This window comes from Mytilus trossulus, chromosome 10 (genome assembly GCF_036588685.1).
Source record: "Mytilus trossulus isolate FHL-02 chromosome 10, PNRI_Mtr1.1.1.hap1, whole genome shotgun sequence".
Lineage (NCBI taxonomy): Eukaryota > Metazoa > Mollusca > Bivalvia > Mytilida > Mytilidae > Mytilus > Mytilus trossulus.
Window position 1 is genome coordinate 77625433 of NC_086382.1, and position 13291 is coordinate 77638723.

The following is a 13291-nucleotide window of genomic DNA, read 5'->3' on the forward strand; positions in this document are numbered from 1 at the left end:
TTTAGCCAGATTTACTTAAGTCAAATCTAATCCGGAAGTTGTTTTGCACGTCTTACCGAAGTTGTTTCTAACATTAGATTCACACGTGGAAAATTTGTAAACAAGAAACAGACACTGCAAGACAGTAAAAATGGTCATGCAAAGAGTAGTGTAGGTTATGAAATATCATTATCAGTGTAAAAAAAATGAACACACTTGAAAGTCGATTTTCTTTTTATCATTTATTGTTTAAAAGTTTTAGATCATAGGCTAATGAACATAGGCTTTAGTTTTAGTTTAGAAAAATACAGAATACTTATCAATACATGTACTAGGTGTTTTAACCTTTACACTGTTCACACATAAATCAAGTCATATCAAAGGTTTATTTGTTTTGATTTGTGTCTGAACAATACATCACACACACTTATCTCTGAAAACAATGCAGTGGCGGATCCAGAATTTTTCATAAGTGGGGGCCCATTGACTGCCTACTAGTAGGCCCATGCCAGTCACACGTAATGGTTAAAGTTGTGACTGAGTACAGAAATATGAAGATAGAGATAGATAGGCACATGCCCCCTCTAACTCCGCCTCTGCCATGTCTATATATACTTTGATAAACTCATTCATTTTCTTGACAAAACACACACAAAATCTAAGGTCACAAGCAGGTGGGTCTTTTCACCACCTAACACCACAGAACACCGCCGAACACCTCAAATACCACCTACCACTAAGAAAAACTATGATATTATACAATAATACGATAAAATAAATTAAATTACTTATAATTAAACAATTTTCCGATTTTTATGGGCATCATTTTTATGTTAAAATCGAAAATCAATATGAGGAAAAACGTCTGCAGATTCATCACTTTCCGGATTACATTGTCATGATTGTGTGTGTTATAAAATTCAAATATATTCATAATTTATAGTCATGATAGTAATCAGTTCAAGTATCCTGGATCTCTGTTCATTGGTTAGATTTTGATATTTTTCTCTTTTATTATTGGTACAACTATTTTATAAAAGAGTTAGAAGAAGAAAAAATGGAAAAAAGTATATTTGAAGTGTCCATGAGGGTCAGCGGAGTTCAAAAAGTGGGGTGTTGTAAGACTCTTCCTTTCTGTTTTCTGTAGATATTTGGACTTTTAATCTTCTGAATTGTTGAATTAATCACTTGAATATTATATTTAAGTAATTCACATTGATAACGATAAAAGACAAAATAATGAACTTTTGGGGTGTTCGGTGGTGAAAAGACCTACCGGTCACAAGCTATTAAAAATAATTATATTTCATGTTTTCTGATCTCTTCTTTTTAAAATCTATTTTTTATCCTGTCCAAACTAGCTAATTTTATTTCACTTTTTAACAAGCTGGTTATACCAGCAATCCCAATTTTAAACAAACTGAACTAATTAGGTCTAATGCAGTCACCTGAAGAATTAATTAGGTTTCAGGGAGTATAAAATTTAAAATGGAAATGGGGAACGTATCATAGAGACAACAACCCAACCAAAAAGCAGAAAAGAGCCCATGGTCAAAAATGAGTCTCTAACATATCAAGAAAATCCAACAACTCTAGTTGGGCTTCAGCTGGCCCCTAAACAAAATTTGTACTAGTTCAGTTACATTTCAGTAGACACTTAACTCAGAAACATATAAATAAAGTAATATGTGGCAGGGTTAAACACGTTTTGTGAGATCTCAACCCCACCCACTTTACTTCTAGCAAAGGCAGAATAAACAAATACACAGCAATATGCACAGTTAAACTCAGCTTAATAAAAATCTTAGTCCAATTTCAAAATAGGTAACAGAAGAAACTAAGGGAAATGATAATAATACACCAGTTAATAAAGGACTACTAACAGTTACTGAAATGCACTACATTTGTACATATATGTTTTTTTAATACAGAAAGCCTAAGACACAAAAAGGAAGAAGATTTTTAGAGAACAGAGATGGCAAGATTACAGAAAATACAAAATCATCCATGTTTATCAAAGGTGGAAATACCAGCATTACTGTGTCACAGATTTTAAAGGAACTAGTAAGAAATTAAAGTTAAACTACTATATCCAAGATTAAGATATTAGTAAGAGATAATACTTAAAATTGCCATAACCAACTTTAAGGATATAAAAGATAAATTACTATACATAGTGATACCATATATAAAATTGAGAATGGAAATGGGGAATGTGTCATAGAGACAACAACCCGACCAAATAAAAAAACAACAGCAAAAGGTCACCTACAGGTCTTCAATGTAGCGAGAAATTCCCACACCCGGAGACGTCCTTCAGCTGTATATATATATACAAATATATACTAGTTCAGTGATAATGAACGCCATACTAATTTCCATGTTAAAGATATTTGTAAGAGACCAAACTATAGTAACTATATCACAGAACTATAATAAAATTGAGAATGAAATGGTGAATGAGTCTAAGAGACAACAACCCGACCAAAGAGAAGAAAACAGCCGAAGGTATTGGTGAAAGATAGATCTTGAATTATGTTACAACATCCTTAATGGTTGAAAAAAGATATAACTGAATTATGTCACAAAAATAATAAGTTGAACTTGAAGTGATTAATCAGAGATTTATACTTTGCTTGAGAAGGTAATTCTTGGTTTAGCTCACTTGGCCCAAACTGTCATGTGAATTAAACTTTTATAACTTATCACAGATAAAATCATAAGTAAGAGATTGCCATGCATAACTTTTATCATACTTGTACTATATCAGAAATAGAGGAATATTCAGATGTCAAATTGTTATAACTAAAACAAAGAAACTGATAACATTAGAATACTACTGTATATAATTTCTTATGATTATTTGTATTTCAGTACATGTTAAAGAAACCTCATGCAGTGATGTATAAAAGGTAACCTATTAGCACATGATTAGTAAATCAGTAATTGATAAATTCTGTATGATGTACCGTAGTAATCATGATTAGTAAATCAGTAATTCTGTATGATGTTGTACCGTAGTTATCATGATTAGTAAATCAGTAATTCTGTATGATGTTTCACTGTAGTAATCATGATTAGTAAATCAGTAATTCTGTATGATGTTTCACTGTAGTAATCATGATTAGTATATCAGTTATTCTGTATGATGTTGTAATAATCACAAAATAGTTATTGTTTGAGACAACAAGTGACAGAACTATATGATTAATGCAGCAGTTAACGATTTAGCCGATTAAATGTATTAATTAATTAAATACATGTTTACGCCGGACAGAAAACAGAACAGGTAATGGCCTGTCCCCTTCTATCATTCTATGTTAAATTAAGATTCCAAACCAGGAACCAGAAATATACCTGTTTATATCACATACATGTACATGTTATAATTGTATGTTTAATTATAAGTTAGTGTTCATTGAATTGTTTAAATTCCCTGTTATCCTTACATGTAAAAGGCTATGAATGTGTTTCTCCTTATTTACTTGACTTGCTTTTTTTCAATTTCAGAAAAAATATATTGCGACCATTTGAAGATGAAACACCACTGGTAAGTTATCAACGGTTATAAAATCATCAAAAACAATATAATCATGGAAACCGTGTTAACATTTTAGAATAAATTTGAAACACTCAAAAGAAGACTGAACTAACCATTAGACCTGTTCCTTTGGGAAATGGAGCACAAACACAAAATGATATGGAAATATTGATTTTTTACTGAACCAACCAAATATAGTGTCATCAGTCACCTGTTCAAGTAAAAAAATATAACATCAAAGTATAAAAAAAAATATCACATCACAATAAACAGAACCAGCAAGACACTGCTGAGGCATTACATGTGGTTGGGTTAAACTAGTTTCCTTGATTCTTTCTGGTCCAGTTTAGTTGTAAATTAAACAATTAAACATTAGTTCACATGGCTACCGTAAAAAAAAACAAACTCTGATTTAAAAAGAAAACAATGACTAAGATTGTCTGAACAGAAAACAATGAATGCTTTGGATAATGTCTGAACAGAAAAGTAAAAACACAAAAATACTAAACACCAAGGAAAATCAAAAGTCCAAACACATAAAACGAATGGATAACAACTGTCATATTCCTGACTTGGTACAGGCATTTTATAATGTAGAAAACTATGAAAGCTTTGAATAAATGTCATGACAGAAAACAATGAAAGTTTTGGATAATGTTTGAACAGAAATCAATAAACGCTTTGGATAATGTCTGAACAGAAAACAATGAACGCTTTGGATAATGTCTGAACAGAAAACAATGAACACTTTGGATAATGTCTGAACAGAAAACAATGAACGCTTTGGATAATGTCTGAACAGAAAACAATGAACGCTTTGGATATAGTCTGAAAGATAGGATGATTGTTGGCTTCTTCAAATTAAACTCAATGAAACTGTTGGACAACAATTATATGAAATCTACCTTTTACATTGTAATATTAGTTTGTTTAAGCTCTCATTTATAGAATGACTAAGTAAGTTAGATGTTTGTTTCATTACAGTGTGATTTTAAAATGTGTTGTAGGAGTTTTTCTCCAAGAAATCTGACGCCTCATTATTTATGTTTGGCTGTCATTCAAAGAAAAGACCTGACAACTTAGTATTAGGTATGGTATTACAGTCAAACCTCAATAAGTCAAAGTCAAAGGGATCCGACAAAACTTTGTGCGATTATATTTCAATTCTTGTACAAAGGTCATGTAGATATTATATTTAGTATTAACAGAAATAATTATTTCATAAAACACTTTGCAGAATTTACAGTACAGGGGTGATGTTTACAAAGATATGGAAACATCAAATATTGAAGTACTCGTAATGTTAAAAAGATATAAATGACTAGTAACATCTGAAAAATAAGTAAATCTGCAAATTTATCTGTAACTAAACATGCTAAAAGTCAATCTGAAAATTCCATGCTGCTTAATTTCATAATTTTCTATCTAAGTGATATAGTGTTGAGCTATATATGACCCCATTAGAAATAAGTAGAATCACTTTCATTGATTATCCTTTGAAGACATCATCTTGAGAGTGCATTTTAGCATCACCATATTTGTTTTATTTCATATCTTTGATTACACAGATTTTTAAACTGTACTTGTATTTATAGTCGATATCGATTCCTAAATGAATTTTACCTTTTACCATTTACGTTTTACTATGTTTAATGTTGATTTTGCAACTGCTTATTCATATAGAAATATTTTTGTATAGACTATTATGTCTGAAAAACAAATGTTTTGCAGCTTTGATAACAAAATTTTACTTCCACTACGAAATAAAGAAAATCAATAAAGATGTTGTGGTGTATCAAGTGTGAGTAGGATTGTTGTGTTAGATACATGCTACACCATACATTACACTATCTTTCCTTGCATTAGTTTATTACATCTTTTATCACATCCACTTTAATATATATTGTAGGAAGATTATTTGACTTCCATGTGTTAGATATGATAGAATTGGGTGTGGATAAATTTACACCAATGGCTGAAATAGAGGTAGGTTTATCCTTTGTTATAAAGAAAGAGACTTAAGATACTGTGGATTCATTTATTTTCGTGGGTACAAATTTTCGTGGATTAAAAAACACTTGGACTTTCGTTGATATTTAATTTTGTGGTTCTGACAAAGTCTGCATGCAAGTCTATTGAAAAATTGTAATTCGTTGATCATTTAAATTCGTGGTTAATCTGTACCCACAAAATCCACCAAAATCGGTATCCAACGAAAAATAATGAATCCACAGTGTTAGACAGGCAGTCTTCTATACGTCAAAGTAGACAGCAACAACATAGTCATAAGGAAAAAAACACAAGCAGCGATAATTAATTTTAAACCTGTGACAAGAAATCGACCAGACCTGTAACCTCAAATTACATGTGGTTACTATTTATTTATAATTATGTACAATCTGTTATATGAAAAAGTGGGATATACTATTTTATCTCTGTCTGTCCATACGTCTGTCTGTTCTTCCCATGAAAATTTTATGTTGCATCCTTCTCAGGAACTACATTACAGTTCTCTCACTAAATAATTCAAAATTTGGTGACTATGTTGAATGCATCTATCCAATCCAACTAGAGATAAAGGATACAACAGATATAGTTAAGTCGGCCTCATATCTTGACTTTTATCTAGAAATTGATAATTTCTTTATTAATGATTTTATGATATCAAATACCATCTTTGATTTAACTTATTTTCAGGGTCCTAAGTGTTCTCTTGATATCAAATACTATCTTTGATTTAATTTATTTTCAGGGTCCTAAGTGTTCTCATGGAACCAAGCCTTGTTTGATATTCACAGGAGAACTATTTGAACAGGATAAAGAACATAAAAGACTGAAAAACCTCTTCATTGGTAAGTTAACTCGTGTAAGATCATTGGTAAGTTAACTTGTGTAAGATAATTATCTACAGGTAAAAACCTCTTCATTGGTAAGTTAACTTGTGTAAGATAATTATCTACAGATAAAAAACCTCTTCATTGGTAAGTTAACTTGTGTAAGATAATTATCTACAGATAAAAAACCTCTTCATTGGTAGGTTAATTTGTGTAAGATAATTATCTACAGATAAAAAACCTCTTCATTGGTAAGTTAACTTGTGTAAGATAATTGGTAAGTTAACTTGTGTAAGATCATTGGTAAGTTAACTTGTGTAAGATAATTATCTACAGGTAAAAAACCTCTTCATTGGTAAGTTAACTTGTGTAAGATAATTATCTACAGATAAAAACCTCTTCATTGGTAAGTTAACTTGTGTAAGATAATTATCTACAGATAAAAAACCTCTTCATTGGTAAGTTAACTTGTGTAAGATAATTATCTACAGATAAAAACCTCTTCATTGGTAAGTTAACTTGTGTAAGATAATTATCTACAGATAAAAAACCTCTTCATTGGTAAGTTAACTTGTGTAAGATAATTATCTACAGATAAAAACCTCTTCATTGGTAAGCTAATTTGTGTAAGATAATTATCTACAGATAAAAACCTCTTCATTGGTAAGTTAACTTGTGTAAGATAATTATCTACAGATAAAAAACCTCTTCATTGGTAAGTTAACTTGTGTAAGATAATTATCTACAGATAAAAAACCTCTTCATTGGTAAGTTAACTTGTGTAAGATAATTGGTAAGTTAACTTGTGTAAGATCATTGGTAAGTTAACTTGTGTAAGATAATTATCTACAGGTAAAAAACCTCTTCATTGGTAAGTTAACTTGTGTAAGATAATTATCTACAGATAAAAACCTCTTCATTGGTAAGTTAACTTGTGTAAGATAATTATCTACAGATAAAAAACCTCTTCATTGGTAAGTTAACTTGTGTAAGATAATTATCTACAGATAAAAACCTCTTCATTGGTAAGTTAACTTGTGTAAGATAATTATCTACAGATAAAAAACCTCTTCATTGGTAAGTTAACTTGTGTAAGATAATTATCTACAGATAAAAACCTCTTCATTGGTAAGTTAATTTGTGTAAGATAATTATCTACAGATAAAAAACCTCTTCATTGGTAAGTGAACTTGTGTAAGATAATTATCTACAGATAAAAAACCTCTTCATTGGTAAGTTAACTTGTGTAAGATAATTATCTACAGATAAAAAACCTCTTCATTGGTAAGTTAACTTGTGTAAGATAATTATCTACAGATAAAAAACCTCTTCATTGGTAAGTTAACTTGTGTAAGATAATTATCTACAGATAAAAACCTCTTCATTGGTAAGTTAATTTGTGTAAGATAATTATCTACAGATAAAAAACCTCTTCATTGGTAAGTTAACTTGTGTAAGATAATTATCTACAGATAAAAACCTCTTCATTGGTAAGTTAACTTGTGTAAGATAATTATCTACAGATAAAAAACCTCTTCATTGGTAAGTTAACTTGTGTAAGATAATTATCTACAGATAAAAAACCTCTTCATTGGTAAGTTAACTTGTGTAAGATAATTATCTACAGATAAAAAAGGTTTCTGTTTGACCTACTTTTTGGAAAGTTTGCTATAGCTTGCTATTGCTACTTTCCATAGCCATCGGCCTGAAACTTATGGTGACAGATTATCGCCATTTATGAATTCTGATCCGAGATAATTTAGTACTAGTACTAGTGTTTGAATTCTGATTCTTGGAAGGTTCTTTTAAATTTTGAGTAAATACTCATTTGACTGAAAAGATTACAGCTTTAATAAAAAAGAATTGAATGTTCACCGACGATTCAGATGAATATAAGTTCATTGTGAAATTGAGTATCTCAAACACTACTTCGCGGATCTGCCATACGCTTAAGAGAAAATCACAAGAAATCTACGCCAGATTGCGTCAGTTTCATTCATGAAAATTTCATGAATGAACCTTTTCCGCTCTACTTTTACCTGTTTACTATGTACTTACGTAAACGTGGTAAAAGCCCGAGAGTATCGAAAAGATCGGGAATGACTCAGTCTGATTAAAATGCGAGAACAAGTTGACATTTTGACTGCCAAGCCGTCGGATAATTGACAAGTTTGTTGTAACAAAACACAGGTGATAGAATATAAAATACTCGATAATTATATGTCTAATATCTCATTAATGGACGAGTACAGGAAAATACGGTACCGGCTTTCATAAAAAAAAATATTTTAAAATAGCGGCATTGTTGTCAAACATCGATCGAAAGGTTTTGATGCCAAAAATCATTTGAAAACTTTAATTCCGTTATTTAAATACATTTCAATGTGGATATAAGGGCCTTCACTCGTTCAGCATGCTCAAGTGGATCAAACTGACAGCAGAAAAACATTGACCCAACGTCAATTCTTCTTCAGTCTTCTCAGTCCACTCCAATAATTTACATCATACCACCTCTGACCACCTCTGGTGTATTATCGCAAATTCGTATCATATATAGCATCCATATTAAAAGCAACCGAGTGAGCATATACTTCTTAGAATAACATAGCTCAGGGTACGAAGACAAGCTCAGGGTACGAAGAAGTGCTGTAGAAATAATTAAAGTTCATGAAATTTTAATGATGTGTACCCTTTGGCTTAAATAACTGCATTTTCACCTCAAAATTTATATAGATTACAGGTCACAAACATGTGCATAGCCATGCCCTATTTAAATAGAAATTCAATTGCTTTGTCATCCAAACACAGTGCCAATGATTACAATAATATATCAAACGAATGGCTAACAACAAAAATTCTATGAATCTAGCGTATATATAAACTTTTTATTCATGTGGTCATACTGCTGTTGTTATGCTCCCACCATATTGAGTTTTATCCTTGTTCTTCTGTAAGTAATGTACATTCTTCCCTTACTTATAAGTATCTCCATATATCCCAAAATTCGTTTCTGTTCTCTTACTTAAGTTTGCCTGAACCAAATTGTATGAAACTAATATGCAATGCTTATAACCACAATTCACAAGTCAAGTTTTAATTTTAGTTGCGTAACTTTTACCATTCTAGCGTTTAATGCTACTATACAAAAAGAAAAGTTGCTATAAATTAAAGTTTCTGTTCTCTAAGTATAGTTTGTCTTCACCAAATGTTATGAAACTTATACACAATTCTCATTACCACAAACACTGATCAAGTTTGAATTTTGGTGGATTTATTTTTACTGCTCTAGGGTTGTGCCTTGTTACAAATGGAACCAGATGCTCCACAGGGCACAGCTTTATACGACCGTAGAAGTCGAACCCTGAACTGTTGGGACAAGTATGGACACAACATTCAAGCTTGATACAGCTCTGAATTTGGATTGAGATCAAATTGTTGACCTAACATATAGGTTTCTGACACAAAACAAATGTCAAGATCTTACAATTCTATTGCGCAATACTGTATAATTAGAATGAATACACAATGTTTATTAACCCATAATTCAGATCAAGTAAAAATGTTGGTAGTGTCACATTTACAGTTCTTGAGTTTGATAACGTTAATGCTAGCGAGGGCATCATTTGAGTCCCATGGACATGTTCCCTATTTTTGATAAAAGCCTTTAATATTAATTCACTTTCTTTACAGTTGTATTGATTTAAGTTACTGTAATTGTCTTATTTATAAGTAGGGATGCAGTATTTTTTGCAAAGAACCAATGCTCTCCAAAAGAGTTCAAAGAATGAAAATGTATTAATAACTATAGGCAACAATAAAGGTCGTCAAAAATGAGAAATGTTTGTACCGTATATATATAGAAAGCTTTTAAAGGCCCCGATATGAAACATGTGGAACAATTCAAACAAACAAAAAATTACATGTGAATTTACTAAAAACAAATATGAAGTTGACATGGTACTTGACATGGAAATTAACAGAGCTTTCTGCATGTATATTTCATTATTTTAGATCTACAGCTTAAGGTTGCAATCATGAGCAAATATCAAAACTTTTTATGATAAACATAAAAAAGGGATTTTTGATAATTACTGACGAGACAATGGTTTAGTTTTAAACATCAAAGCTGTGATGAAATATACACATTTGAAATAATACACGTCTATAACCTTTTTGGAATAATACACAGCTACAGTTGCAAACTTTCCAGAGGTGCTATCCAGCACTTTGATTGAGGAATGACAGCCGTAGGTCTTTGAAATTGCATACACATTTTACTTGACTGAACTTTGTGTGTAACAATTTTTGAACTGGAGCTGAATTTGAACTTTATTTGTACAATAGTGACTTACTTATTAAGTTTAAGTCTCATTCCAGTTGACTGATTTTGACAGAATTATAGCACATGAACTATTTCATGAACATTGCATGCATCCAAACATATTTTTACGCCCTATTTATGGCCATTATGTTTTCTGGTCTGTGCGTCCATTCATCTGATTGTTCTTCAGTTAGTACATTCGATGTTTGCCTGCTTCAGGTTAAAGTTTTTGGTTGAGGTAGTTTTTTATGAAGTTGAAGTCCAATCAACCTTGAAACTTAGAACACATATTTTCTATGATACGATCTTTCTAATTTTAATGCCAAATTAGCGTTTTTACCCCATTTTCACAGTCTATTCACAGTCTATTTCACAGAATGATTCTGTTCTGTAAATATTTTTGCATACATCAAATGGACTTTCAATCACAAATGACCTACAACCATTCCTATCATATCGTTGGAATATTCCTTAGATTAGGGAATGCTTTATTTTATTGCTTAGATTAGGGAATGTTTTATTATATTGCTAAGATTATCACATTAAATATTAAAAGTAAAGAAGACATAAGTTTACCATCATCACCTTAAATATTGAAAAACAAACCTTATAATTTCAGATTTCTTCCGAGGACCTTCAGTAAAGAATATCAGATTAGCAGGTGTTGAACATGTTATCAGTGTGACAGCTATAAAAGACAAGATCCTTCTCAGAAATTACAAGTAATGATCAATTACTCACATGACTTATATTGATCAATTACTCACATGACTTATATTGTTGATTGAGTACTTAGCAACTTAATGCCTAACAATCACATGGCTTGGGTAAGGGATAAGGATTTTAGTACCAATAGCTTCTAAGTGGCCTGCAGTTAACTGACATGGCATGGCAAGTTCAGCTACTAAGTGGCCTACAACCAGTGCAAAGATGTAAAATGGGGGACATATCATTATTTGATTTATAGACTTTTAAATAAAAAAAAAAGTTCTACCACTTAATATTTTGGTTTTTTTTCAATACACAATTATGTTAATATTAATTTAAAACTGAAATAACATGTGTTTTTGTTTTAAGCAAGAACTCCAATAATAATATAAATAGTAATCTTTGTTTCAAGAGTTTAGCTCCAATAAGTATCTATATAAAAAAAGAAGATTCGGTATGATTGCTAATGAGACAACTATCCACAAAAGACCAAAATGACAAAAACATTAACAACTATAGGTCACCGTACAGCCTTCAACAATGAGCAAAGCCCATACTGCATAGTCAGCTATGAAAGGCCCTGATAAGACAATGTAAAACAATTCAAACGAAAAAACTAACGGCAGTATTCTCCAATTATAGGGTATTACATAACTTTCTAAATATTACTTTATTTTTTTCTCTCACTTGGTTGAATTTTGAAGTGTGTAATCTTCCTCTTTTATAAAACGGACATTCTTTATAATGAATAATGACTTTAATATAATTCTAAAATTATGTATCTAGAAATGATTGTATCATAACAAAATATACATTATTTGATTTAACAATCAATTTTTCTCCAGGATCATGTTGAAAAAGTCTGGTAGCAGAACACCAAGAATAGAACTTGCTGAGATGGGTCCATCTTTAGACCTAGTAATGAGGAGAACCAAAATAGCCTCTGATGATTTATATAAACAAGCCCTGAAAGTACCTAGAGAGGCTAAGGTTAGTCAATGAAAACACTAAGAATAGAGCTTGTTGAGAGCACTCTTTCTTTTAGACTTATTAATGAGAAGACTTGAAATAGCCTCCAAGTGTTGATATAAACAAACCCTGAAAGTACCTAGAGAGACAATAGTAATTCTTTAAAACCAGACTGAATAAGAGCAAATACCTATATATATAAGTTTGAGTATGACTTGGCTGGGGACCATATCAATTACCTTCCACACAACTGTGTTAGTTATAAATGTTCAGAAACAATGACAAATGAGCCCTTAAACCCTTTTTGAAAACATAAGATACACCACTTAGTCGAACAAATAAAATCATATCTCAGAAATATAGGAAACTTATTATCTTTCTAAAATTGATAAGAAAGATGAAATTTAGACATGACATGATACTATATCTCAAAAATAACTGCTCAATAATTATTTTAATTTATTTTTTTTTAGCCAAGAAAGAAAAAGAATATTTCCCAGGATGCCTTTGGAAGTAAACTAGGAAGAATTCATATGACAAAACAGGACTTGGGTAAATTACAGACAAGAAAAATGAAAGGATTGAAAAAGAGACAATCAACAGACTCTGCCGAGACCACTGGAACAACAGACTCAGCTGAAACCCCTAGTAGTCCAAAGAAAATAAAACAAACATAAACTCTCATCTTTATATTTTATTCATTTTCTGTAGTTGAGAACTTTTTATGCCCCGCCTACAATAGTAGAGGGGCATTATGTTTTCTGGTCTGAGGTCCATTTGTCCCTTCGTCCCTTCGTCCGTCTGTCCCGCCTCAGGTTAAAGTTTTTGGTCAAGTTAGTTTTTGATGAAGTTGAAGTCCAATCGACTTCAAACTTAGTACACATGTTGCCTATGATATGATCTTTCTAATTTTAATGCCTAATTAGAGATTTTACCCTA

General features: G+C 31.2%; 1 protein-coding gene across 2 annotated transcripts; it reads left to right on the top strand.

Annotated features, from left to right (window-relative positions):
- Window positions 1–55: 55 nt before the first annotated feature.
- On the top strand, window positions 56–13036 carry LOC134688605 (ribosome production factor 2 homolog). Of its 2 annotated transcripts, none has more exons than XM_063549431.1 (10): window positions 56–150; window positions 1911–2043; window positions 2854–2891; window positions 3490–3529; window positions 4528–4609; window positions 5430–5506; window positions 6273–6372; window positions 11295–11397; window positions 12229–12373; window positions 12826–13036. In XM_063549431.1, the coding sequence occupies exons 1-10, from the start codon at window positions 131–133 to the stop codon at window positions 13027–13029; spliced, it is 942 nt and encodes a 313-aa protein (XP_063405501.1). In that variant the 5' UTR covers window positions 56–130; the 3' UTR covers window positions 13030–13036. The 2 variants fall into 2 exon arrangements, with proteins under 2 accessions (XP_063405501.1, XP_063405503.1); XM_063549433.1 differs by having other exon boundaries at window positions 68–154.
- The last annotated feature ends 255 nt before the right edge of the window (window positions 13037–13291 follow it).